General features: G+C 47.0%; 2 protein-coding genes and 2 long non-coding RNA genes across 20 annotated transcripts in view; 2 read left to right on the forward strand and 2 right to left on the reverse strand.

Moving 5' to 3' along the window:
• The window catches only part of GLB1L3 (galactosidase beta 1 like 3), a 74,822-nt gene extending 70,696 nt beyond the window's left edge, over positions 1-4,126 (forward strand). For 4 of the 8 annotated variants that reach the window (XM_070273950.1, XM_070273939.1, XM_070273944.1 and 1 more), the window contains one exon: positions 3,965-4,122. In XM_070273950.1, coding sequence (XP_070130051.1) covers positions 3,965-4,033 — 69 coding nt within the window. In that variant the 3' untranslated portion in view covers positions 4,034-4,122. Of the gene's footprint in view, positions 1-3,964 lie in introns of all 8 variants that reach the window. The other 4 variants (XM_070273951.1, XM_070273953.1, XR_011440907.1 and 1 more) reach the window with 3 other exon arrangements.
• A 39-nt stretch (positions 4,127-4,165) lies between these two features.
• GLB1L2 (galactosidase beta 1 like 2) overlaps positions 4,166-27,744 on the forward strand; it is a 46,667-nt gene continuing 23,088 nt past the window's right edge. The window contains exons 1-6 of one of the 10 annotated variants that reach the window (XM_023645179.2): positions 4,207-4,437; positions 17,062-17,109; positions 17,582-17,779; positions 19,456-19,524; positions 20,152-20,247; positions 22,510-22,618. In XM_023645179.2, coding sequence (XP_023500947.1) covers positions 4,352-4,437; positions 17,062-17,109; positions 17,582-17,779; positions 19,456-19,524; positions 20,152-20,247; positions 22,510-22,618 — 606 coding nt within the window. In that variant the 5' untranslated portion in view covers positions 4,207-4,351. Of the gene's footprint in view, positions 4,798-7,712; positions 7,851-14,448; positions 14,588-17,061; positions 17,379-17,581; positions 17,780-19,455; positions 19,525-20,151; positions 20,248-22,509; positions 22,619-27,744 lie in introns of those variants that run through there. The other 9 variants (XM_070273959.1, XM_070273964.1, XM_023645180.2 and 6 more) reach the window with 9 other exon arrangements.
• LOC138925126 (uncharacterized) lies at positions 5,387-7,658 on the reverse strand. The gene is made up of 3 exons (XR_011440915.1): positions 7,365-7,658; positions 6,737-6,838; positions 5,387-6,154 (listed from the first exon to the last, which is right to left on the reverse strand). It is a non-coding gene; the product is annotated as an uncharacterized lncRNA (long non-coding RNA).
• LOC138925129 (uncharacterized) lies at positions 16,282-17,633 on the reverse strand. The gene is made up of 2 exons (XR_011440918.1): positions 17,287-17,633; positions 16,282-16,573 (listed from the first exon to the last, which is right to left on the reverse strand). It is a non-coding gene; the product is annotated as an uncharacterized lncRNA (long non-coding RNA).

Genomic DNA, 27,744 nt, shown 5'->3' on the forward strand with positions numbered 1-27,744 from the left:
TCGGTGTTCAGAATACTGTCCTTTCTGAGTTTTGTTCCTGCCTTACTTGCTGCTCTTTCTTGTCCAGCTTTGCTGGATCCTCCTCTTTTCTCAGTGTTAGGTGTCCCGGGCTCATCCTTGGTCCTCTTTCTCTGTCCATATTTACTTCATTGGTGATCTCATCCAGCTTCATGCATTTAAATATCAACTCTCTGTCAACTCCTAAATTTATATCTCCATCCCAGACCTCTCTCCTCAACGTCAGGCTTGTATATTCAACAGTTTACATGATATCTCCACTGCATGTCTCATACCTCAGACTCAACAAGCCCAAGCTGAGCCTCTGATATTCCCTTACAAACCCATTCCAGTCACAGCCTTCTCCATTTCAGGTTAGGGCAACTCCAGTTCTTCCAGTTTCTCAGACCCAACGTCTTGGAGTCATCCTTGAATTCTCTATTTCTCTCAACCTACAAGCAATCCAGGAATCACAGCAATCACCTTGTCTCTGCTTTCAAAGTACTTCCAGAAACCCAACACTCCTCACCACCTCCATTGCTACCCCCTCTTGTCTGAGCCAATGTCATCTCTCATATGCATTACTACAGTAGCTTGCTAACTGGCCTTATTTCTCCTACTCTTGCCCACTCCTGGCAATTCCCAACACAGCAGCCAGAATCATCTTTTACAGCAGAATTGATGTCCTGTCCAAAGCTTGCAATGGCTCCTCATTTCATTCAGAGTCAAAGCCCTGCTCTGAAAGACCCTATGTGATCATGTCCCTGGGCTTCTCGGACTCATCTCCTGCACTCCTTGCCCTCCCCTTCTCTTCCCACACGGACCTCCTTGCAGTTCACAGAATACCGTGTCTGGTTCCAGCCCGAGGGGCTTTGCTCTAGAGGTCCTCTCTGTCTGGACAGCCCCTGCTCCAGATGCCTGCATGCATGGCTGGCTCCCACCCTTTTCAGATCTTGCTTCATTAACACCTTCTCAGGAAGACCTCTTCTGTGCACACACCTCCCCACACACTCCCAAGCTCCCTTCCTTTATCTATTTTCTTTTTTGCTATGGAATTGATCACCTTTGAACATACTCTTACATTTGTAAAGTTTTGCTATCTTTCTTCCTCAGCTAGAACATAAGTTTCAAAGGGAAGAGATCTTGTTTGGTCCACTGACGTATCCCAAGCACCTAAAGCAGTATTCAGCATATAGTGGTCATTATGCATTTGTTGATTCCTTCTTAATGAACAAAACGTTGTTGAATTAGATCTTTAGCTTTTCAGCCTTCCAAAGACTGAGGCTTAAAAGTGGTATTTTTGGACCACCAAGGCGAACGATGAAGTTCAGTGCATCCTTTCCCAACTCACGCAGGCCTCTCCTAGTCCCACTGACACATCATTTTGCGTCAGGAGCCTTGATTACCTATCTTAACTTGGGTATGTTTTTTTTTCTTTTTCCAAGGCCAAAATCTCCTTCCTGAGACTTTTCTATTTTCGTTTTGTCTAGGATGAAATTGCCTTCCTTTATTCCCAGAAATTCCCACATGTTCTTAATTTCTTTGCTAAAGACTCTTTGGCAACTTGACATCGTAACTGGCCTTCCCATGTAACCCTGAGCAAAGGAGCTGGTGAGGGTGGGTGGGGAGGGCTGTTGTCTGTCCACGAGGAGGAAGCGAGGAGCAGGTTGTTATATTATGGCACTGGAGCCCAAGTGAATATACTATCACAGGACCCACATTTTGCATCTTGTCCTCATGACTTTAAGAGAGATTTTGCCGAATGTTTTCTCAAAATTCAGATGCACTATATTTAAGGCATTAGCACAGTGTGCTCAAAAATAAGATACATAAATGAATGAATAACTCATCTATAAACCTGTTTGTTACCTGTTAAAAATAAAAACAGCCAACGAGGTTGGTTTGATACGATTCTTTTTCTCCAGTGTCTCCACTGTACTTATTCCGAATGACTGCAGCTTTTCCTCTTCCCCTGTGCTTCCTCATGTGTATTTCTATTTCCCAGTGACCGTGTGCGAGACATGAATGCTCAAGGAAGGAGCCATCCTCTCTGGGTCTGTTAGAGTTCTGACTTAGAGTGGTGGGCCTGAGGATATCAACAGGACTTCCTTTTCTTTTTTTTTTTTTTTTTTTTTTTTTTTAGATTTTATTTATTGCCTTTTTCTCCTCAAAGCCCCCCAGTACATAGTTGTATATTCTTCGTTGTGGGTCCTTCTAGTTGTGGTATGTGGGACGCTGCCTCAGCATGGCCTGATGAGCAGTGCCGTGTCCGCGCCCAGGATTCGAACCAACGAAACGCTGGGCCGCCTGCAGCGGAGCACGCGAACTTAACCACTCGGCCACGGGGCCAGCCCCAGGACTTCCTTTTCTTAAAAAAGCATTTCTTCTATTTTCTAAACCAGAACCCTTGACACTAGAAAGGCAGCCTGTGAAGATTTTGACTCCGTATATCAGGGATTCCTTTCCATCCCGTGTGCTTTGCCAGACCACTTTGTTTACTTCACCATTAGGCCGGTTCATTTCACTGGAGCTTCCGTTCCCTGAGATTTGAGTATTTAGTTGTCTGCTTTGGGTTAAGATCTCAAAGGAGTATCTTGCTAATATTTAAAAAATCCAAAGCCCTGGCTCCTGATCTGACATCTCAGATTAGAGCTATCTTTGTAGCACTCTCCGTGGCATCATTAAGTTCAGATAAGTTAAAATTGTTCTTAAACTGTGAGCAGGGTTTGTCGATAGTTCTGCACTTCCCAGAAGGTTAAGGGGTAATGATGGTTTTTGTAGCACTGAGTTATTGCATTTCTCTCCAATAAATAAAAGCAAGGGGTACTGGGATGGGCTAAGGATTTCAGAGTTCTTATAGCCCACATTGACAAGTTTTTACTAATATCCGAACAAGAATATGGAGATGCTGGTGTGGTTTATGTAACTTGAGGATATCCTGATGTTTAATAGACTGTACCACTGCTCAGCCATATTGCCAGCAGTGAAGGGTGAACGTGGGGTGAGTGTCTAGCACGGGCCTCCACAGGTAAAAACGGGGGTTAACCTTTGACACTTTCTCCATATGCCTCATGGGCTAGCTTTTATCCAAAAATATTTTCTTTATAGTCTTAACAACTATCAAGCAACGATATATGTTACAAAGTGGAGAAAAGGTTCTGATTTAGGAGAGTGTGCTGAGCAGGGCGGCGCGCTCTCTGCAGGTCTCTAGGACCGTTCCTGGCCCAGCTGTCAGAACTGCGCCGTGCAAAGCCCCCATCCATCCTCTCTTTGTGGCCGGCTCTCCCGACCCTAGTTTATTTGTTTCTTTTTGCCTCTCCTTGGTTTAACTTCTGCTACTTGGCTAAATATTTGCTTAATGCGAGAAAAAGGACCCTTCACACTAAAGTCTGCCTGTCTTTGTTCCAAGAAGTAAAATCTCATTTTCTTCCTATCAGCTTTACAAGGTCAAAACTTGTAAATGGAAATGGTTTAAGAACACGCAATGGGGGATATTTTCAGAAACCTTGATACTCTGAAAAGACAGCCTCCCTAGAAAATGTTTCAGATTTTCTTTCAGTAAAATCTGAATTTTGTTTTCGGGATGGGCTGGGTTTGTGATTGTTAGAAAGCATAAGTTTCGCCCAAATGTTACACAACATCCTTGTGACGTAATTCTGTGCAGAATAAGTATTTTATTCGTCCTTTCCCAAAATGTGAGGCGTTTATCTGGACTTTTTTAAAATAAAAAACTGAAAGTGCTGGGAGTCAGGACCGGAGTAACGCTTGTGGAGACCAAAGGCGGAAAACATTCTGGTGCGCGCCCGGGCCCCTCCCCCCCGCTATTCAAACATGAAACACAAGCAGCCATAAAATATGTCTAAAGGAAATTCTACAGCGTTCTGGCTTTTCACATAAGTCACTACTACTTCAAAATTTTTTCTCTTCAAAACTTGAACTGTTTTAAAAGGCTGCGTTGGCTTTGCAGGCGCCTTTACGACACGCTTGCCGCAGCAGCGCGGCGGGGACTACTCGACCGCTGCGTTCCACGAGCTAGCAAGCGCCGCGCAACGCGCGCCCAGCGCTCCGCACCTGCTCGCGCCCCACGTGCAGGAGCACAGCTTCCGGGCCGCGCGGGGCCGCGGGGAGCCGGCGCCCGGCCCGCCCGCGCCCGCCGAGGCCCCGCCCTACACACGCTGGGCCCTCGGCGCCGGGGCGGGGCTTCGGGCCGCAGCCAATGAGCGCGGGCGGGCCCGGCGGGCGGTGGCCCGGTTGCCCAGGCGACCAGCACGCGGCCCCGCCCCCGCGTTGAGCCTCCCGCGCGGCTGAGCGCAGGCTGGAGTGGGAGCTGGTCCCAGAACGCCGCGGACGCGCGATGACCACGTGGAGCCTGCGTCGCAGGCCCGGCCGCGCGCTCGGACTCGTGCTGCTGGGGTTCTTCACTTTGCTGGTGCTCCGCAGGTGAGAGAGAGCCCCGCCCACAGCTGCCCGACTCCAGACCCCAGCCCTCCACGCCTCGAGTCCCAGTCTCCCCTCTCCGCCGAGGCAGCCCCGGGAGTCGTGTTACCGCGACCCGCGAGTCCTGAGTTCCCTCTGGGAACAGCACTCCAGCCTGTTCTCTCTTGGAGCTCCCCAACACCCCGGATTCCCTCTGTGCCTCCAGGCACGCTGCTCCTGCCTGGAGATCCAGGCCTCTGGGTGACGCCGGGCGCTGCCCTCCCAGTCCCCGGGCTTCTGTACCCTACGGCTTCCCCGCTCTTTCTCCGCGCCTGGGATGCCGGGCTCTGCTTTCCTCGTGGATACTCCCAGCCGTCTGAGAAGGTTAGCAGAACTAGCCTTCAAATCCCTCTCAGATGTACGCCCATCACTGCCCGGCCCCCAGTCTTCTTTGGGGAACCCCCTTCTGCTGTTCTCCCAGGTCCCCACATTTCTTAGCGAGCCTGCTGGAGGCTTCTCGAACATTCAGCAGAGGGCAGAGGGCAGAGCTCCAGTGCTCATACCCATGGTCAGTTTAGCCTGCCTAGGCAGTCATGAAAATGCTGTCCTCTGGGTCCTCCGAGATCCTTGGCCCTGGATTGATTTGCCCTGTTCTGGGATTGATGTGTCTTCTCTCTCCACTTTGTCACCATTCACCACCTCGCTCCTCCCCACCTCCCCTTACAAAATGTTGTCTGTGGCAGGTGGCTGCACTTAGTGATAGAATGTTTTATCCCCTAGCCTGTGTGGGTGCCCTAGCCCAGAATTTTTCTAAACTGTATGTATTTATACGATTCTATAGCTCTGACCGTATTTTTCAGGTTGCTGCCTGGCACTTTCCATATTCAAACCTGCAGTGTTGCTGGGAAGGCAGACCAGCAGTGTCAAATGCTTTGCCACTGAGACTTAATGCTGGAGAAGCTGAAGACTGAGCCACTGGAACTGAGGGCTGGCACACCGCCCTCAGCTTTATCTTTTGCTGCTTCTCTGTCCTTCTTGTTAGTTAGTAGCTCTGAACTTCCCCTGGGAGATAGACACGTTTTTGATGGAGATTAACATCTGAACACTGCCACAACAGCACATTCAGAAATTCTTTCCAGTTACATCTTTAGAAATCTTAGATCTCTTCTTTGTTTTGGAGATAGTAAGGATGTCATACTATCATTTGGGAGAAGGAAATGGTGCTCTTCTCACTCTTGGCCCAGAAAACTTAAGATGTGTTTTGTTTCCCCAGTTGTCCCCAAGACTTTTCCCCATCTTGTCTGTGGTCTCTACCCATTCCTCTTTGAAGATGGTCCTGGCTCTTGTAGGATGCTCTGCCTTCCTCCTGGTGCAAGGCTGATGCAAACCCCAGAAGAATTACTCACTGTAGAGGCAGCAGGAGCCTCTGGCATGGAGTCGGGTATCAGGGAGTCCATACCCGGAGGGAAAGGCCAGAGGTAGAAGTAGCTTGTGGCTTGCCTGTTTTTGGAAGTTAAGGATACGGCAGTCCATGCAAGGGACCCAGACAGGTCGTTATGAGGGGCGGCACTCAGGGGCCTGGGATGGGCCAGGTGGGTGCAGGAAGGAGGCCAGATGCTTGTGGGTGTCAGGCAGCTGACTGGGTTGTGACGAAGCCTGAGCTGCTCACAGGTGAGTTAACCATCTCCCCATCTGGGTTGGGTGGCCACAGTAGGAGTCAGTCGGGGCCTTATGGAGTAGCCTGGAAATGGCAATAGAGAATGAATAGCTGTGACTTAAGCCCGTGGAAATAGTTTGAAATGCTTAAGAAAGTCATTGTTTTTCCTGCTATCTCTTCTTTCTCAGCGGGTAGAACAGAGGCCAGAGAAGCTCTGAACCAAGTTCACGGCCATCTCTTACAGTCCTTTACAATACGTGTCTTTGGGGCATCTTTTTGATTGTACCTTCATGGGCCCTTTCTACCCAACTCCTTCAGTCCAGCTTGGGCTGGACACGGAGGGTTAGCTCTGGAGGCCAGAGGAGAACAACTCTGTCGCTTCCTTTTCTACCTTAGTCCAGCTTTGCCTGAGTCGTTAACTGAGCGGGAGGCAGGAGCCTGCCCAGCTGTTGTTGGGAATGTGGATGTGGCCAGTGGAATATAGGCTGCAGGGGCACTGGCTGCTCGGTGGGCAGCGCCATGGAGGGTGGGAGAGCAGTCCTCTCCTGGGCCTCGGGCGGCCCGTCGAGGGTGGGGAGCAGTCCTCTCCTGGGCTTCGGGCGGCCACTGTTTGGGCAGGGAGGGGGCTGCTTAGCTGCAACTTTTGTTTTTTTCCGTGAACTTTACCTTGGGCTGGTTCATGGTCAATCATAGCTGTTTGATTACATCATAGCCAAGAAATAGGAGGACCAAGATGATTTTTGAAGATTGCAGTCTTCAGGGTTTTAGCTTAAAATTAAAAAAATTACCTTTATCACAGTGTAATTGCTATGCAATAAACTGCACATATTTAACACGTACAGTTGGATAAGTTTTGACATATATATCTATCTGTGAAACTGCCACCGCAATTAAGGTGGTGAAAATATCCATCAGCCCCGGAAATTCCCTCATGCCCTTTGCATCTCTCTCCTAACCCTCTCTGCTGCCCCATCCCCAAGCACACTGATCTGTTGCTTTCTGCCACCATATATTAGTTCTCATTTTCTAGAGGTTTACAGAAATGTAATCCTAAACTGTGTGCTCTGTTTTGGTTTGCTTCTTTCACTCAGCGTGTTATTTTGAGGTCTGTGATGTGTGTATCAATGTGAACTGTGTCTTCCGGCCAGTTGCCTCTCAACTCTTGCCTCCTCCCACTCCATGAACACAAGAATGCCTGTTTGATAATATCAAGGCATAGTTCCTATTCATGATTTTTTCTTTAGACTAAATGCATAACTGAGCAATAATTCAGTTAACTCTGTGCCTTTCATACCTGAGATTTTAGCTGGCAAAGGTCAGGAGAAAGGAAAGCTTCCGGATAGGCAGCCTGCATCGTGCCTCCTCAAAGGTTAGCTCGTCTCTTGGCTCAGCTGTCACACTCATACTGCTCCCGCACTGGCATTTTCTGGATTACAGGCCTCAAGCTCTTCTCATAGGAAAGAAAAGGAGGAGAACCTATCAACTCTCCTTCGTGAAGGTGGATAACTTAGCAATGTGACCAGGTCTCTTTCTTTGATCCAGATCATGGCCAGTCCTGTTCTCCAAGGGTTTGTGGGCAGATTGTCCCTCTCTTCCTGGGCTTCTGTGAGGTCATTGATTTTATGAGCTTTCTCTGTTCTAGGACTTTACCCTGCTTGAGGCCTGAGTCATAGTTCCTGGAATCTTCAAAGTCTTTGAAGGTGTCCCTTTCATCTTCCATCAGTGAGGTTTGCAGCATCTGGGAGGTGTCTTTAATCAGGAAGTCATCTCTCTGTCACAGGTGGGAAAGCATGCCTATCTTGGCAGTGGCTCAGTCAGGGAGGGGTAGGATGTCTGAGCTGCCCTCTGCTGGGAAGGCAGACTTGGCACTGGGATTCTTACAGGGCCATGTAGCCAACAACTGGTGGGGACGAGTGTCTTGGAGAAGAGCATGGGCATTATTGGTGTATTTGTGATCTAAGAGGCTGGGATAGCCAGGGGATTGGAGGCAAAAAGCAATGGAGCCTGGGCAGCGGAAGTATCAGAAAGTTGGCCAAAGAGTTCTCTCCACCTTAGGTCACGGAAGTAGCAAGTGAAATAAAAGCACTTAATCTTTGATGAAATGACTCACAGTTCCATTGTATCTCGATGAGTGCTCTTCTGATGAAAATTCAGGAGATGTGGGAACTTAGATCTTTTCAGAACATTTGGTACCTGGAACGGACTCTAGAGTCCAGGCGTGTCCGTCCGCACCCCCGCCCCCCATCATCCAGGAGAGTTCTTTTGGTGTGAGTGTAGGGATATTTGCTGCTTCCTTTCCACCTAGTTTTATCTTTTGCTTAAATCTGTTGCTCTGGATATTAAAGGCAATATGGAAAAAGAGTTCCCGTTGTGTTGGACTTCTCCTGGAATAGAAGGACAGGGGTATTTTTAGAGGCTCATGGTAATGAAGCCAATGTTTTGTGATTGGGATCTGCCCAGTTGGGACTGTGAGTTGATACTCACTGGTCTATACTTCCACACTCAGTGGGACAGTTAGTGGGGGTGTTCCTTTCAAGAACACACTGTTTTTTTCCTGTAAAGTTTATTTTGCGAGTAGGTAATATGTGAAAAGGATGAAATATCCAAATACTATAAAGGGGAAAGTAAACCCCTCCCTCCTGGCCCCGGGCACCCCTCTCCCTGCCGCTAGAGGTGATTACTGATAATGGTTTCTCTCAAGGGTATTCTGTGCATGTATAAGAAGACAGCTGTATGTATTACCCCGTTTGTCCATTAGGCATATAATTTATTTGAATAGCCCCTATTGGCGGACAACGATTGTTTGCAATCTTTTAGCTACTGCAAATAAAGTTGCAATGAATATCCGTTGGATGTATTTCTGTGTGTAGAATTGCTGACCACATGAGATATTCATTTTAAATCTTACAGACATTTAAGTAAGTGAAAACAATAAGTCAGTCAGTAAAATAGCGCGTTGTGTTTTTCTTGAATCAGTATGGAGATTCTGAGCTCTCTGGTCTGAGAGAGAAATTCTGTTTAACCTGCGTGTGTCTAGATTCTTTGCGTCTTGTGAGAACTAGCCCATCTCTTATATATCCGTGTAAGTAAGTCCCATGTGGTGGATTTAAAAAAATATTTAATATATTTATGTTGTCCCCTGTTTCATGAAATCATTCTTATTCCACAAGCATCACCAAGATGAGAGTCTTATCAGTAGCGCCCTTTGGGTTAGCTCGTGGAGTTCTCACCTCTCTCTAGGTTGAGATACGACACTGTTTCTATTTATGATGCTACCAATGGGAATTTTTCCTAAAGTGAAAGTACAGTCTCATATAACCTCAGGACCATTTCTATTGTCGTTATGTGGCTGATTAGTAATGAGGAGTTTTTGTTATTTCACGATTGGGTCTCAAAAGTTTTGATCTAGTGAATGCTTATTCACATGTAAACTTCCTACAGTATTTAGAAAACGTTGCTTTCTGAACCACCAGCATGTCCCTGGGTCATGTAGGCAGCCACTTGGTCTGCCTTGCTGGGCCCTGGGTGCTCGGCCAAGTCCTGGCTTACCTAGGAGCCTTCAGAGGGAGGTCCAGAGGTGCTAAGATTGTAGTAGTGCAATAGACCTGCAAACTGCTGCAAAGTGACCTTGCATCTTGGCAGAATGAGTGCACCGACTTTTGGAATGGAAGGCCAAACCCTTTGGGAATATTTAATGCTTCTCTCAACAAAGCAGGAGCCCAGAGCATTGGTCCCAGGCCAAGCAGCACAACCAGGAAGCAGAGACACAGGGACAGGGTTCCATTTCTCCGGGGTGAAGTTCTTAGGGCTCAAGGATTCACCCACGAGGCATTCTTTTGGAGTAGTGGCGTTAAGGGTACTGGCCTGGGCCGAAGAGCGGACAGTTCCTTCCTCAGGCTCTCAAACTCCCCGGCCGAGGGTGGAGTGCACGTGACTGGTAAGACCAGAAGATTCCCAAGTGGGCAGTTTAGGGGCATCAGACATTCAAAGAAGTTGGACCTCACAGGAGCCTATAACCACCTGAGAATCTTAAGAGTGATGAATAGAAATTTGTATTTTAGACCCAGGTCAGGAAATTTCTGTGTATGATGATGTCTTTTGGGCAGTCTAACATATCTGCCATCTAAATAATGGTCTTGGGTGTGACCACTTGGATAAATGAAGAGGTGAGTGTTTTCTTGGTCAGCATCTTTAATATGATGCCCTGGACCCAAATTCTGTTCAACCTCTACTTAGGGTGGCCCTAATAGGGTCACAGTGGCACCTGGAAATTGAATTTGTAAATTATCATCTCAGGTTAGCAAGTACACATTACGTATACTGCCAAAATAACAGACCCTCAGGACCAGCAAGGACTTGTGTTCTGGGAGTTAAAGGACTACTTCTGCAGATTCCTACCTCATGGAGCTGGCTTGTCCATGCCCTGGCCAGCCTAAAAGTGTACAATTGTTGCCTGATCTCTGCTGGAGGTCAGCATACTCCAGAAGTTGACGATGCTGTCTTTGCCTTGTCTGGTTGTGTGTATCCTGGCCTGTCCACATCTGGGCGGACTATGTGAAGTATGACAGAAGACTGAAGGAGATGGCTGTGACCCCAGTTACTGAGCAATATTTGTAGGACTTATAGGTGACAGAGGGATGCCCTTTGGCTTGGCAAGAAACATTTGAGACCTGTCCTGATGCGGACACCTCGTTCAAGGAAATCATTCAAGTGGATGACTGGATCCGGCTCCTCTCCCGCCCCAGCTGCCCTGGAAGACCCTCTCTGAAAGCTGAGGATCAGGTCATGGGCCGTTTCACATGAGAGAGATTGTAAGCTTGTCACCTACTCGTCTGCCCTTTTCCATTAAACATGTCCACCCAGCACTTTTGGCCATGCCCAGTGCCATCCAGTCTGTGTGGAGCCTGCGCTGCACCCTTTGTCTTCGTGACCCACTACAGTGATGAGTACAAAGTGTGAGAAGACATCCTCTCTCCACTGCTCCTCCCTCGCCAGTCACCACCAGATGACAGCTTGTCACCATAGGGAGCTCAGGAGCCAGGTCTCGCCATTACAGTTTATTGTTGTGTCTGTAGCTTGCACAGCTTGTAATACTTGGAAAAGGGGTGGCAGCGACATCCGTTTTGCTGAGGTCTTGTTAAATTGTCTGAGGCCCTGTCAGAAGTCCTGACAGGTGTGCCTTCGTCCGGGAACGTCCCCACCACCTGTGAATGGAGCGTGCCTCTGAGCAGAGCAAGGCGAGGACAGGCCAGGTCAGTGACCGAGGCTGCTGTTCGGGTGGTTCTCGGGCTGGAGAGCTGCTTGCCCTGCAGTGAAGCGACGATATGAGGGCGACGGAAGTTCCAGAGGAAAGTGTTCATGTGAGCTCCAGCGAGAAAGGCCTCATCAAACACAGTCTCATCACGAATGAATTGCTCACCAGGAAAAGCGGCAGGAGCGAGCTGGGCTCCCTCAGAAGGTAGTTAGCTGCTTGGTAACAAGCCCAAGTCAGAAGGAGAGGCTCTGTGGCCTGCAGTACCCACCTAGTTTGTATTTCCTTTATTTTACGATTCCTGAGTTAATTAATTACTCAGGGAACTGTCGAGGTTGTTATTAATGCCATGATCACTGTCAGTATTAATAACCATTTGTATCGTACTTTGTCATTTACGAAGCTCTCATGTGCATCATCTCATTTTCCCACAGGGAAATCCTTTGAGAAATCCAACATTTGTCTTTGTCATTGTCTCAGTGAATCCATCCCTTTTATTAATGTATTAAAAACGTCTCTAGTAACCTACCAGAAAATCTTCAAAAAGGAAACAATTGGACTCTCCAGAATTTTACAGCAGTTAGCTTTTGTTATTTGCAATGTTCAGTTCATGCCTCTTGATAAGCACTGAGAGGAAATTATTTTTTTGTGAGGAAGATGAGCCCTGAGCTACCTGCTGCCAATCCTCCTCTTTTTGCTGAGGAAGACTGGCCCTGAGCTAACATCCGTGCCCATCTTCCTCTACTTTATATGTGGGACGCCTATCACAGCATGGCATGCCAAACGGTGCCATGTCTGCACCTGGGATCCGAACTGGCGAACCCCTGGGCCGCCAAAGCAGAATATGCACACTTAACTGCAGCGCCATGGGGCCAATCCCAGAGGAAGTATTTTTCAAAACATCTAGAGAGTGATAGGATATGAAGGCACTGGCCAAGAGAAGCTCTACCCAGGAAGAGTGTGTGCACGCAGATCTCCGCGGAGGAGGCAGAGAGTAGTGGTTCTCAAGCCTTAGCCGTGGGGCCTGGTTCAAATGCAGCTGCTGAATTAGCAGGTCTCGGCAGGCCTGAGTTCCTGCATTTCTGACAAGCTCCAGGGGAAGACAGTCTGCACACACAGACGACACCTGGGGACGTAAACCTAGACAGGGGTTTCCTACTGAATAGTTATCACCTGGGGCGGGTGAAGGAGTGTGTGCTCCCAGAGGGAATGGGGGAGTCCCGGAGAGTCTCCTCCAGCCCTGGCTGTGCCCCAGCACGCAGCTGGTGGGGAGGAAGGCTGTTGTAGCGTTTGGGGAGACGAGGTCATCAACAAAGGTTGGGGGCGGCGAGGTGAGCCTGGTGAAGAATTGGAGATTGTCCTTTTGAAGTTCTGGCCATTGAATAAGGATTGCTACCGGGTGGAGTGATTGCTAAATTGTATTCTCGCTGTCTTTAAAAACAGTGAGATTGTGTGTGCGCGCGCGCGCGTGTGTGTGTATTTTCACCACTGGACTGTCAGCGTGCCCCTGTTTTTAAGAAAAGACTCTGTCCACCCGGTTCTTCCTCACTGTAGCCTGGGGTGAGCCTGGAGGGAGGTGCCTGAGGGGAGAGCCTGGGGGTGGGCAGGCGGCCTGGAGAGGAGCACCTGAAGCAGGAACACACCGTGCGTTCTTTGGAGCAGATACAGTCAAAACCAGGGAGAACAAACCCTCCTGTGCGTGAGGTGTGGGAAACTTCAGTCACGGCCGAACTAGTCGGGAGTTTGTAGCCAAAGGAAAGAGCCAGAGCAAGGGGGTGGCTAGAAGGAGGCCCACAGTGGCCACGGGGCCCTGAGACCTTTAGTTTCTGGGGCCTCGTCCTCCCAGGCGGAGTTGGCAAAGTTCCCCGTAAAGGGCCAGATAGTAAATAGTTTCACTCTGTAGACCGTATAGTTTCTACTGCATTAACTTCACTGTGCCTGGAAACAGCCACAGACAACACACAAACGAGTGGGTGTGGCGGGTGCCAGTAAAACTGGTTATGGACATTGAAATGTGAAGTTCAGATAATGTTTGTGTGTCTCAAAATAATATTCTTTTGATCTTTTTCAGCCACTTAAAGGCGTGAAGACCGTTCTTGGTTTGCAGGCTGCACAGACACAGGTGGCAGGTGCACTGGGCCCCTGGCTGGAGTCTGCAGGCCCCTGGCCAAGGGGCTGGGTTGGTCTGATGGAATCCCAGTGCATAGATCTTTCATTGTAAAATTTTGGAAATTGTCATAAAAGAGTCTGGCACAGAGTCTAGCACATAAAATATAATTAGATGCTAAATTAAAGGGGGGAAAAATGGAAAGTTTGGAGTTATTCGTGTTAGGGACATAAACACACCCACTGAGGCTATTCTCTCTCGTGTGCAAAGCTTGCTAGAGTCGAGTGATTTCAGATGGTGGTGGGATGCCTTCGTAGCACATCACAGAGTGCTCTGTGTGTCTGACCCTCACAGCAGCCTTGTGAGCAGTGAGCGCAGAGTTAGCCTGTTTACAGAGGAAGAAACTCATGCCACAGAGCTAGTGTCACCAGCCCTAGGTGACAGTGCTCCTAAGGCCGGGGGCAGGATGTGTGTCCAGACCTTCCCCTTGCTGATACTGTTTTTGTTTTCACTGCCGCATATACGTGGTCCTTTGGAAGAATTGTGTTCTGAATTATCATTTATAAGTCACTTAGAACATGGAACTTTTCTCTTTAGAGAAAGAAAAAAGTGCCTAGGTTCTAGGTTATCTGCAAATGATCATTTCGACTCTGATGAAGCAGAACTGTAGTCCTGCTGCTGCAGCGTGAGTTTTGGGTCCTGGGGCTGCGAGAAGTAGGAAGGAATAAGTAGAAATAATTTTCTTTGCCCATGAGTTGCTGAGACAAGCTTCCTGTGGTTAATTTGTACCTTCTGCCCTCTTGGCTCCTGCTTTTCTGTCTCTGGCTCCCAAACTTGTCCCAGTCCTCCTATAAATCTCTTCCTAGGCCAGTGACCCTCAACCTTGACTGTGAGGATCTTTGGAGGAGCTTTTAAAAACTACCAATACCTGTGCTCCAGCTCCAGAAATAGTCATGTGGTCAGGGGTGGGGGTAGGGGCTGAGCATTCGTTAGTTTTAAAAGTTTCCCTGGAGATTCAGATATGCTGCCAGCTTGGAGAACTACTGCAGCTTCTTCTGCGTAGCTGGCTTCGGTTAGGTTTCAGGAAGGCTGCTGATGAAATGATTCCACAGTGTTCTGTCTCTCCCACATCTCTCGCATCCATTTGGTGCTAAGCCTGGTACGTTGAACTGGTCACTGTGTTTGTCCTGCCATCTCTATGAGCACAGCTGCCGGAGGCCAGACCACCGGTTCTGGTCTAGAGCAGAACTTCACGATCTGGCTGTGGTGAAGAATCATTTTCCTTTTCTTCTTTTAAAAAAAATTTCCAATGTTTTCCTTTATAAAATGCAGTAAAAACAAATTAGTAGAAAAAGGAAATGAAGAGAAAAGATACAGAATACCCACCTGAGCCTTTTATGAGTCGCTTCAGCAGACATGGAACTGCTCTCACTGCTGTGAAAGTAGCTCAGTTTCTGGCCTGCTCACCGCGGGCGAGTGGCAAGCCATCGGCGGTGAGTGGCCCGGCCCCGCTGCTGAGGAGGGCCGCAGAGTACACCGCCTCCTGCCTCCTTGCTGGTCGGCTTGCCATTCCCTGAGTAGATCTGTCTTCACTTTTGGATGCTTCTGCCCCGTTTCCTCTCCTTACTTACACCCCTGCCTTCAAGGCCCAGTGAGAGTGTCGCCTTCTGTGTGAAGTCTTCTCTGACCCCACCCAATGGTTCAGGTAATTCCTTCATTCAACAGTTACCGGTATATTTCAGCTACTGTCCTGCGTCATCACGTGGCCTGGCTACCTAATTTGTGGGGCCCTTGTTAAAAAATTACCAATATTTTCAGGATAGAGACAGCAGAGTGTCTGAAACTGTGTGCGGGGCCTTCTTTTTAATTAATTAGTTATTTAAAGGCGTACAGTGTGTTACTTTGATAGATTTACATATTGTAATATGATTGCTGTTGTACAATCTTTACAACATCATATAAATACAGTACAATATTGTTGTCTCTCTTCATTCTTCTGTGCATTAGATCTCTGTATCTTGCTTACTACTTGTTGAAAGGGGCCTTCTGAGTGTGGGGCCCTGTGCAGCTGCATGGGTCACACGCCTGGGAGGCCGGCCCTGGCCATGTCTTTGTGCATGCCTTATAGCAACACACATGCCACTGAATTGTAATTATCCGAGTGTGGAGTGAGGTGGAAAAGACTATATGTATCAGAACTCCTATGGGGACCATAAAATGTGTGGTTTGGAGGAACTTTGGTAGGATGAGAGCGAACTTCCTGAGGAGCGTGAGCAAGTTGTGGTGGATCTGCACTAAATGCTGTTAGAAATGGTGGTCCCCTTAATAGCAGGGCACTGGCTGCTTTCCAGTGTAGGGTATGCAAGTTTATGTTCAGAGCTGAAGCACTTGGCATTGTAGGTAGGGGAGAAGCTGGCTAGCACATAGGGCAAGGACCCAGTGGGAGGACGGTGCTGGTAGCAGAGACGGAGATAGAGCAAGATGGATGAGACATCCCATGAGCATATTGGGAGAATCAGCTGTGGGGTGTGTGACATGCATGTGCCATGTGCCCCCATGCCACCCACTGTTTGTCCACATGGTTGGCCAAAGCTTTGTGAAGGAGCAACCCCTTTGAAGGGTGCAGAGAACTGGTGAATCCAGAATCAAGACTGCTGCTCTCAGCCCAATTCTGGTTCCAACATGTGTGTTTTTTCTGAGACAACAGTCTTCAATCGGCATGTTATTTTAGCCGGTGTTACAAAATGAATGGGAAGAGCTTTTTTATGCAGAAGAGGCCTGCCTAAAATGTTGGGAACTGTAATGAAAAGTGGGTATGGAAAAGACATCATCAACTACAAAGACAGAAACCAGTTAAAGAGGCAAAGCATTTATTTGGGATCAAAGAATTGCAATTCGGGGAGCACAGATTCAGGTAGAAACCCAAATAGTGTTGATCACAGGAGAGGGTTTATGGTTTTTATGGAAAATGGGAGGTTGAGGTGAATTTTATTAAAGAAGAGTTCATTGGTGCTAGGTGAAGTAAGGCTAGACTTGTACTTCATTGATTGGTTGAGATTGGTCATCAGCAAAGTCCAATTTCATCAGTCCTTACAAACAGGATATTCTTGTCCTTACTGACTTCTTGGAATGTTGCCAGTCAGGTCTAGTTTGGAAGATAAAGAAAATGACATGCAAGGCAATTCTTCTGAAATGGCTGCTCTGTTTTAATATGGCTCCACTGATGCCATCTTTCACAGCATCAATTAAAATTTGCTTTTACCCCTTACTACTCCTGATGTTGTTTTTCTGTCTCCAATTTTCCTAAATTTCCTGGCTGGAAGTTTTCCCATTCTGTAGCTTCTCTTACTAGCTTTTTTTTCATGGCCTTCAGGAGACTGGGAGGAAAAGAGAAAGGGGGAATTTTAGGAGCACTGAGTCACGGGGATCAATTTGAGGGGGCTCACCTTGGCTAGCCCAAGAGGTGCTAAGAGGTGCTTTTTGGGACGAAAACTTTCCAACAGCCCTTTCCACTAGGGCTCTCTGTTGTGCTGGTTTATCTCTTGGCTGACACTTGATCTTCGGATAATAATTAAGACCTGGAGGTTTGGTCAATGAATAGATGCTGTTTCTAACCCAGATACCTCTTTCCAGGTATCTACACCTCGAGCCGGGCAGCTGTGACCGTGAGGTGGCTCAGAGGTACTATTTGAAGTAGTTGCTGTTTGGATGTTTAGTCAAATGGCCTGTAAAATCTGGCCATCTGTCATAGGCACCTATGTGTTGCACCCGCCCCCAACTCCACCCCCCGGGTCCCCAGCGCTAGCAGGCAGCTTCTCAGCCCACTGAGAGCATCATTCCCACGTGCTGTGCGCCCACCTCGTCCTGTCTCCTGTTAGCACCCGGTCTCTGTGTTGAGTGTTGTTTGTCTTGTTCCTGACTGCAGCTCAGCTTGCTCTTCCCCTTGATGAGTGAGTGATGCTGAAGAAAGACTCCTTCGAGGTTGCCTGAGTTGGAGGGTGGGGAGCCTTTTCTGAGTGTCCTGGAAGCAGGCCCTCCTTAGAAAGAAATGCTGAGGGCCTGCCGAGGAGGAGAGGAGGCCCGGCGCCCCTCTGTGCCCTGCTCACTGCCGAAGGCGAGCTCCGGGGCTCCCGACTGCCTTGTCTTGTTGCAGGTTGGACTGGTCTAACCTGACCCGTCCTTGGCTGAGACGCCGCCAGTTAGGGCTGCAGGCGAAAGACCAAAACTTTATGCTGGAGGACTCCACCTTCTGGATCTTCGGGGGCTCTGTGCACTACTTCCGCGTCCCCAAGGAGTACTGGAGGGACCGCTTGCTGAAGATGAAGGCCTGTGGCTTGAACACCCTCACCACGTGAGTGCTGCCCCCACCCCCGTCCCCAGGTAGGGCTCCTTGCCTCTGTGTCCGGGCTGCTTCTGGGAGCCCAGCCTGGGGTCTCCACCATGTCCGGATGGTGAGCCCTGGCAGATCCTAAACCTGAGCAGCCTCTGAAGAGAGTCTTTGAGCCAGGCTCTGTGAGGAAAACTATAGGAGAGGCAAGCAGCCCGAGCCCTCTGCTGGGTGACGGCCAGACAGCCTCCCTCCCTCCTGCTGCCTCCCGCACTCTCATGGGCAGGGCTGGGAAGACAGGACGTGGCTGAAAAGTCTGGAGGAACAGAAAGAGAGGTGCTGCGCAGAAGAATGTAGTGAAGGAGGCGAGGAGGGTAGAGGGGAGATTAAATTATCACATGGAATCTTTTAACAAGCACTCACCCCCCAATTTATACAGCAGATGAGTGTAGTCTTCTTCAAAATAGCCCCTTGAGAGGCTGTCAGCAGTCTCCAGCATTCCTTTCTGGAATCATCTTCAGGGTGCTGCAGCTTTCATCCCAGCCCCCACCACAGTGATCGGCTCGTGGGGGCACTCAGTAGAATGTTGATGTGAAAATCAGTTAAAACATAGGCTCATTTGTGAAAAATCTTGATTGTTTTGTGGGTTTATTTTTCAGAATTTCCGACAGATATTTGGATCCAAGTCTGTGAAATAAAATGGGTTATCTGGCTGGGTTATTCAAATTTCAGGCGATATTGTATGAGTACATATCAAGGACATGGATTTTCTTGGCTGGTTTATGAACTGGCTTTGAAGACAGTTTCTAAAAAGAGTTACAGGAGTGTTCTGAGCTACAACAGCATGGTTGAAACAAGTGTGTATTCTCTAGAAAGATTACTTAAAGGATCCATTTATTTGCATGTGTAGGTTCTGATCCTGGGGTACATTTACATGTTAGAGGACTCCTGAAGCTTGTAGGAATATTGTAGGATAAACCTTGCCTTCTAACAGCAGGGTAATCTATCTTTCCTTAAACACAGAACTCTTGAGTCTGAACTGGAGGCAAGCAAGCCCCGTTCCCTTTGCCTCTGTAACTCTGCAGTTGGAGGGGGCCCACGAGAAGCCGGGGTGGGGGCGAGTCTAGGAGAGGAGCAGCTGTCATTACTGCTATCGTATGTCACTCCTGCCTTCTGCCTCTTGAGTCGGGTCCCTTAAAGAACTTACTTCATTTCTCATCTTCTGTTTAGAGTTACAACCTCTAGTCTGTTACAAGCTTGAAATTCTGGATGCTTCAGTAAAAAATAGGAATGATGATTAAGATTTTTCTCTTACTGTACTTTTAACTGTTTTTCTATGAAGCTACTTCTTTTTCTCCAATGAAGAGAGAGACGGAGAGATGAGGAGGAGGAAGGGGGAGGGGAGCACACACTCACGCTGACCTGAGGTCAGATCCCACACTGCACCCAAGTCTTCTTGGCCTTCTCTCCCTTCTCCTGAGGAGATGAGGTATTAGTCCCCCAGGGACCTGCTCTGGATTCTCAAAGGCTCCTAGATCTCTTCGATTAGTTCTTAGTTCTGGTCCTGCTGTCATTAAGATAATGTTCTTAAGAAATACATCTTCAACAATCATAAGGGGTTTTAGGAATAAAGAAGGTAATCCGGGAGTTGAAGTGGAAGAGATGAAAAGCTCGGCTTGTAACTGTCTGTTCTATTACAGCTATGTTCCATGGAACCTCCATGAGCCAGAAAGAGGAAGATTTGACTTCTCTGGGAACCTGGACCTGGAGTACGTGCTGTTGCTGCTTCTGTGACCTGGCATGGGGTGGGAGGCGGAGAGGTGGCTCCTTGGGTTGGTTAGGAGCCATGGGGGCATCTGGCTCTGCTTGAGAGCCAGAGAGACTGGGCTCTGGGGCCTCGTTCTCAGGACAGTGGGAAAGGCTCTGCAGCCAGCACTTAGACGCTCTGCAGCTGTGAGCCTGTTACCCCCAGGGGTCTCGGCCTGCTTCTTCCGAGCCAGACCTCTCACTGCCTCCCAGAGGTGCCTAATCCCGGGTGTCAGCACCACTCTGCAGTGTGGCCCAGCCCCGCTGACTGGGACAGTGGTTGCCCCCTTAGGGTAGCAAGGCCGTTGGGGTCAGGTTCCCTGGTGGCCTCCCCTGCACCCTGTGTGATGCCCTCCTCCTCATGTCCCCACTGGGGCTGTGCAGATGTCCTGGGCTGGGAGCTGCATGGGAATCCTGCTCTGCTGGGGCTGGGGCTGCAGCCTCTCCTTCCCTCACCTGTCTCCCTGCTTGGAGAGGAAGGCAAGCGAGGGAGAGGTGGGCAGCTGCGCCACGGTGGGCTGTGATGTGTGCTGGGCTCCTCCTCCGCCTGCGTCTGAGGCCGTGAGAGCTGCTGACGTTGACCTCCCTAGGGCCTTTGTCCTGACTGCTGCGGAGATCGGGCTGTGGGTGATTCTGCGTCCAGGCCCCTACATCTGCAGCGAGATTGACCTCGGGGGCTTGCCCAGGTGAGCGGGGCTGTGAGAGGCTCCAGGTGCAGCTTGCATTGGTCCCTGTGCTTATGCAAAACACTAATCACAAACGTAGGTTTAATTTTGCTTTTAAAGTATATTTTTCCATTCCCCAGTGAAGTTCCTTTTTAGAATAAATGGCATCCAAAGGAGGTCATTTTTTTTTTTTTGAGGAAGATTAGCCCTGAGCTAACTGCTGCCAAACCTCCTCTTTTTGCTGAGGAAGACTGGCCCTGAGCTAACATCCGTGCCCATCTTCCTCTGCTTTATATGTGGGACGCCTACCACAGCTGGGTGTGCCAAGCAGTGCCATGTCCGCACCCGGGATCCGAACCGGCGAACCCCTGGGCCGCCAAAGTGGAACGTGCACACTTAACCGCTGTGCCACTGGGCCGGCCCCCTGAAAGGAGGTCATTCTAAGTGTTGTGACAATCATTGCCTTTGTCCAATTCCGTGTGGCTTTTGTCTGGCGAGCCGCGGGAGCAGGGCTGGCCACCCTTAGGCAGTTCGCCTCATCAGGGCTCTGCTGTGGAGCTGGGGCCTCAGTCAGGCTGTGTACCTGCTCTGGACCTCACTGTCCCTGACTGCAAAATGGCCACAATCATGCTCACCCTGTCTGCTTTTAGGGATGTTACGAAGCATCGTTTTCTAAGTCCAAGTATCTTGATAAAGTATAGGAGTAACAAATTACTGTTTTACCTTTTATCTTCAAGCCTCAGGTCCTGTGAATTATCTTAGGATGTGTAGTCTCTGCTGAGGTCAATAGAGTGCTCTGTGGTTAGAGTGGAAATCCAGACCAGGATCACCTGGTACCACATTCCTTCCTCAGCCTCATCATTATTGCCATTAATTTCCAGCAACAAGATTTTCTTATTAATAGGCATAATCTTCCCCATCCTCACAGTGTTCCAGGTGGTTAGACCCCCTCTCCCCCGACCCCGGCCGCCCCAGGAGGGAGGAAGGCTGGTCTTGTTTGTCGTGCCTTCTCCTGTGGGAGCGGCCTCTCGCCACAGCGCAGCCCCAGCCTCAGCCTTGTTTGTTCTGTTTCCAGGGTGACCCAGCCCTTCCCTAGGGGGCACAGGTAGGCCCGTCTCCGTCTCCTCCACCACTGGGGATCACTTCTCTGCCGCTCTGCTGTTCAGCTTGGCAAGTGTGCCTTCCCCAAGCCTGCATACAGCCAGAGTGGCCTCCCCCACACCTGGGGATTAAATCTGTGTGCAGCACTGTCCTCAGGCCCAGCTGCAGCAGGCGCAGCGGAGGACAGGATCTCAGTCTCAGCTCAGAAGTGGTGGGAGCTGCAGCACTCAGACCTCCCTGTGCTGTTCCGTCTGTCCAGGTCCTGGTCGCATCATTCGGCACACCCCGGGGAGGCCAACCTGGGAGCACTGGGAATCAGGCAGGATCTCAGTGGGGAGGACACACCAGGCCTGTTCCATGTGAGATGGAAGGTGGGGTCTAGAGGAAACTGCTCTCTCCTTGTCCACTTTTACCTAACATAAAATGATAATTTTCTGACCCTGTTCAGGACTTCCAAAGCAGGGCAGGAGAAGCATGGGAGCCTTTTGTAAGAAAATATAAGTGTTTTCTCAGAATTTCAAGTGAGAAGGAGAAATACCTTGACTCCAGCTCTGGAACTAATGCTCCATGTTCATCTGGGGAATGTGGTCACCACAGACAGGTTGCAGGAAGAGTTAATCTTGCTCAGCTGAGCTCTGAATCACTGATGCGCGGATGCAAATGCGCGGCCGGCTGTCAGTTTGGAGAGCAGCTGGAGCCCAGGGGAAGCCAGATTAGCCTCTCGGCGTCTGTCTCAGGCTTGTTTTTCTGGGTGACACTGGAAGGTTGCATCTGTGTCCTTCTCCAGTCCCAGTGATTCCTAATCCCTTTGTCTTCACGTGACCCTTTGTAATGAGATCGCAGAGTAAATGCTGGAAGACTGGGCCTGGCGTCCAGTGAAAAGCTTTTCTCCCGCTTGACTGGCAGCCAGACCTAGAGCTGTGAGGCTGGAGGTAAAGCCCCTGCCCGTGCTGGTGTCCTGAGGTAGGAAGCGGTGCTGAGTGCAGGGCCTGGGCTGGGGGCTTTGCTCCTGAGTCAGCTGGAGTAACTTCTGCCTTCCTGGCTGAGCAGAGGTAGTGGGGTGGGAGGGGCCTCCAGACACATTCCCAAGCACCCTGAAGCTGCTGCCTTTCACTCCACCATCCCCTGCCCAGGGCAAACCCACAGACAGTGAAACTAACCCCCCGCCCCTTTTCATTCAAGCTGGTTACTCCAAGACTCTGGCATGAGGCTGAGAACAACGTACAAGGGCTTCACGAATGCAGTGGACCTTTATTTTGATCACCTGATGCCCAGGGTGGTGCCACTCCAGGTAAAAGCAAGCAGCCTCTTTGACCTTCACCTGTCTTCCTGCTGGGAGTAAAGAGGCCAGGTCAGCTCTCAGATCAAGGGGCTCACAGTTCCTTTCAACACGGGACCACATTCTTCCCTGCTGCCTGAGATCCGTCATTGGAGGGGCTTGCAATGGTCGTCTTTTCAGAGCTGCCTGCCTCAGTGTTGGCCTCGGTGGGGCAGTGTGTACGTTGCCCTGCACAGTGCCACAGCTGCACCTCTGGATGCTCTGACGACTGAAAACACCCTCGTGTCCGAGTCGCGGTAGCACAGGGCTCAGCTCTATGCAGAAAGGAGTGGCTATGGGTGGCCCTTGCCTGTAAGACAGCAGGACTTCTTACAACTATAAAATTACAATTGATGGCTTTTTAAGGTACATCCTTCTGCCAAAAAGGTCCTGCATGGTACACATTTATTATTCAAAACATATGTATTAAAATAAATTTTTGTGAGAAAGTATCTTAACATTGCATGTAATAATTGGAAGCAATAAAAAGGCAGAAATGGGAATAATTAACCCAATTGCTTGTGTAAAAACAAGAACAGCGACACTGAGAAATTAGTATACATCAGTACAAATTGCTCTCAGTCAATGGTTTGGAATATTCACAGCATGCATAGATGCGAGGAACTCTTTGATCATTTGTGGGGCAGGCAAATAAAACACAGGACACTCAGTTAAATTTGAATTTCAGATAAACATGGAATAGTTTTTTTAGTATAAATAAGTCCCAGGTATTGCATGGGACATACTTACATTAAAAAATATTCGTGTATATATAAAATTATTTATTGTAAATTCAAGTATAACTGGATGTCTTGTGTTTTTATTTACTCAATCTGGCAGCCCTAATTACGAAAGAAGCAAGAAGCTAGGAAATTATGGGCCTAGATTTTTGCAGGGAAGTTGGGGTTGCCCAGATGCTTCAGTGGGCTGTGGTGGGTTGGGTGGTGGAGGTCGGGGTGGGGTGGTAGGGAAGCCCATGCCATGTCCGTGCCAGGAATATGGGTCAGGGGTTTCCTTAAACATGGAAATGGCATACCAAACCTATGAAAACAATTTTTTTTTTCTGGGTATAACATCATTTTATTTTTTATTGTGATAGAATATACATAAAATTTACCATTTTTAACCATTTTTAAATGTACAGTTCAGTGGCATTAAGTACATTCGGGTTGTTGTGCAAACATCACCACCATCCGTCTCAGGAATTTTTTCTTTTTCCCAAATTGAAACTCTGTCCCCATTAAACACTACCTCTCCCTCCTGTCTCTATGGCCCCTGGTGGCCACCATTCTACTTTCTCTCTCTCGATCTGACCACTCCAGGACCTCATATAAATGGAATCAAACAGTTTTTTTGTCCCTTTGTGACTGGCTTCTTTCCCTTAGCATAATAGCCTCAAGATTCATCCGTTTTATAGCATCTGTCAGAATTTCCTTTTTAAGGCTGAATAATATTCCATTGTCTGCATGTACCACATTTTGGTTATGCATCCATTCATCAATGGACAGTTAGGTTGCTTTTGGCTATTGTGAATAATGCTGCTGTGAACATGGGTGTACAAATATCTGTTTGAGTCCCTGTTTTCACTTTTTTGGATATATTCTCAGAAGTGGTATTGCTGGATTATATGGTTAGTCTGTATTTAATTTTTTGAGGAACTGCCATACATTTTCCACAGCTGCAGCATTCTATATTCCCATGGGCCGTGCACAAAGTTCCAGTTTCTCAGCATCGTGGCCCACACTTGTTTTCTGTTTATTTGGTAAAAGTCATCCTAATGGTTGTGAGGTTAGATATCTCATTGTGGTTTTGGTTTGAATTCCCTAATGATTAGCGATGTGGAGTATTTTTTCATGTCTTTACTGGCCATCTCTGTATCTTCTTTGGAGAAATATCTTTAAGTTCTTTGCTCATTTTTTAATCGGGTTGTTTGTGTTTTGTTGATGTTGAGTTGTAGGAGTTCTTTACACATTCTGGATGTCAGTCTCTTATCAGATACATGATTTGCAGATATTTTCTCCCAATTCCAAGGGTTGCCTTTTCACTCTTGTTGATTGTGTCCTTTCACGCATAGAAGTTTTTAAAGTCCAACATATCTGTTTTTTCTTTTGTTGCCTTTGCTTTTTGTTCCATGTCCAAGAAATCATTGCCAAATCCAGTGTCATGAAGCTTCTCTCCTATGTTTTCTTCTAAGGGTGTTCTAGTGTTACCTCTTATGTTTAGGTTTATGATCTGTTTTGAGTTAATTTTTGTATATGGTGTAAAGTAACAGTCCACCTTCGTTCTTTTGTATGTGGATATCCAGTTTTCTCACCACCATTAGTTGAAGACAGCTGTTCTTTTCCCATTGAATAGTCTTGGCACCCTCATTGCCAATCATTTGACCATAGTTGTGAGAGTTTATTCTTTGGCCTCTATTCTGTTCTGTTGGTCTATATGTCTGTCTTCACGTCACTACTCCACTGTTTGGTTACCGAAGCTTTGTAGTAAGTTTTGAAATCAGGAAGTGTGAGACCTCCAACAATGTTCCCAACATTGTTTTGGCTATTCGAGGTCCCTTGAGATTCTATATGGATTTTAGGTAGGATTTTTCTTTCTTTTTTTTCTGTTTTTAGGAAGATTAGCCCTTAGCTAACATCTGCCGCCAATCCTCCTCTTTTTGCTGAGGAAGACTGGCCCTGAGCTCACATCCATGTCCATCTTTCTCTACTTTGTATGTGGGATGCCTACCAAAGCATGGCTTGACAAGTGGTGCTAGGTCCGCACCTGGGATCTGAACCGACGAACCCCGGGCCACCAAAGCAGAACGTACGAACTTTACCGCTGCGCCACTGGGCTGGCCCTCGGATTTTTGTATTTCTGCAGAAACATCGTTGAAATTTTGATAGGGATTGCATTGACTCTGTGGATCACTTTGGGTAGCACTGACATCTTAGCACTATTAAATCTTTCAATCTATGAACACAGGATGCCTTTCCATTTACTGGTGTCTTCTTTAATTTCTCTCAGCAGTGTTTTGTAGTTTTCAATGTAGAAGTATTTTATGTCATTGATTAAATTTATCCCTAAATATTTTAAGCTTTTTGATGCTATTGTAAATAGAATTGTTCATTGGTAGTGTATAGAAACAGAATTAAATTTTTTGTGCACTGATTTTGTTTCCTGCAAATTTGCTGAATTTGTTTATTAGTGCTATTAGTTTTTTTGTGGAATCTTTATGATTTTCTACGTATAAGATCTGCAAACACAGATAATTTTACTTCTTCCTTTCCAATTTGAATGCCTTTATTTTTTTGCCTAACTCCTCTGGCTAAAACTTTCAATACTATGTTGAATAGAAGTGGCGAAAGCAGGAATCCTTGTCTTTTTCTTAATCGTAGAGGAAAGGCTTTCAATCTTTCACCATTGAGTGTGAGATTGGCTGTGTGTGGACTTTTCATATATAGCTTTTATTATCTTGAGATAGTTTTCTTCTATTCCTAGTTTGTTGAGTGTTTTTAGTATGAAAGCAAGTTGAATTTTGTCAAATCTTTTTATGTGTCAGTTGTGATGATCCTGTGCTATTTTTCCTTTATTTTGTTGATGTGGTGTATCACATTGATTTTCATTGAGTTGTCCTTGCATTCAGGAATAAATCCCACTTGTTCATGGTGTATAATCTTTTTAATATTGTTGAATTCAGTTTGCTAGTGTTTTGTTGAAGATTTTTGCGTCAGTGTTCATCAGGGATGTTGGTCTGTGGTTTTCTTCTATGTAGAGTCTTTTTCTAGCTTTGGTAATACTTCATGGAATGAGTTTGGAAGTGTTCCCTCTTTTTTGATTTTTCTTGCAAGAGTTAGAGAAGGATTGGTGTCAATCTCCTTACTAGTTACAGATCTATTTGGATTTTTTGTTTCTTCATGATTCAGTCTTGGCATGTTGTGTGTTTCTAGAATTTGTTTATTTCATCTAGGTTATTCAATTTGTTGGCATACAATTTTTCATATTCCTCTCTTATAATTCTTTTTATTCCTATGAAATTGGTAGCAACACCTCCTGTTTTGTTTTTGATTTTTAGTTATTTGAATATTTTCTCTTCTTTGTTAATCTAACTAAAGGTTTATCAACTTTGTTGATCTTTTCAAAGAACCAACTCTTGGTTTTTCTGATTTTTCTCTATTGTTTTTCTAGTCTCTGTTTTTATTCTGCTCTAATCTTTATTACTTTATTTCTTCTGCTATGTTTGGGTTTAGTCTGTTTCTCTTTTTCTAGTTTCTTAAGATGAAAAGTTAGCTTGTTGACTTGAGACCTTTCTTCTTTAATGTGTTTACAATTATAAATTTCCCTCTTAGCACTGCTTTCACTGTATCCTGTAAGTTTGTTTTGTTGTGTTTTCATTTTCATTTGTCTCAATATATTTTCTAATTTCCCTGTGATTGCTTCTTTGAGTCACTGGTTTTTTAAGAGTGTGTTGTTTGATTTCCACATATTTGTGAATTTTTCAGTTTTCTTTCTGCTGCTGGTTTTTAGTTTCCTTATATTGTGATTGGAAAAGATACTTTGACTTCAATCTTTTAAAACATTTATTAAAACTTGTTTTGTGGCCTAACATATGGTCTATCCTGGAGACTATTCTGTGTGCACTGGAGAAAAGTGTGCATCGTGCTGTTGTTGGATGGAGTGTTCTATATGTATTTGCTAGGTCACATTGGCCTGCAACGTTGTGCAAGTCCTGTGTTTCCTGATGGATCATCTGTCTGGTTGTTTTATCTATTATTGAAAATGGGATATTGAAGTCTCCCGCTATTACTATAGAGATGTCTTTTTTCTCTTCAGTTCTTTGAATATTTTCTTCATATATTTTGGTACTTTGGTGTTCGATGCATATATGTTTATAATTGTTATATCTTCTAAATTGACCCTTTTATCCTTATGTATAATATATATTATGTATTTATGTGTATATAAAATGTAATGCCCTTTGTCTCTTCTATCAGTTTTGACTTACAGGCTGTTTTGTTTGCTCTTAGTGCAGTCATCCCTGCTCCCCTTTGGTTACTGTTGCACAGAATAGCTTTTTCCAGCCTTTCACTTTCAACTCATGTGTGTCCTTAGCTCTA

The sequence above is a fragment of the Equus caballus genome, chromosome 7 (assembly GCF_041296265.1).
Source record: "Equus caballus isolate H_3958 breed thoroughbred chromosome 7, TB-T2T, whole genome shotgun sequence".
Classification (NCBI taxonomy): Eukaryota; Metazoa; Chordata; class Mammalia; order Perissodactyla; family Equidae; genus Equus; species Equus caballus.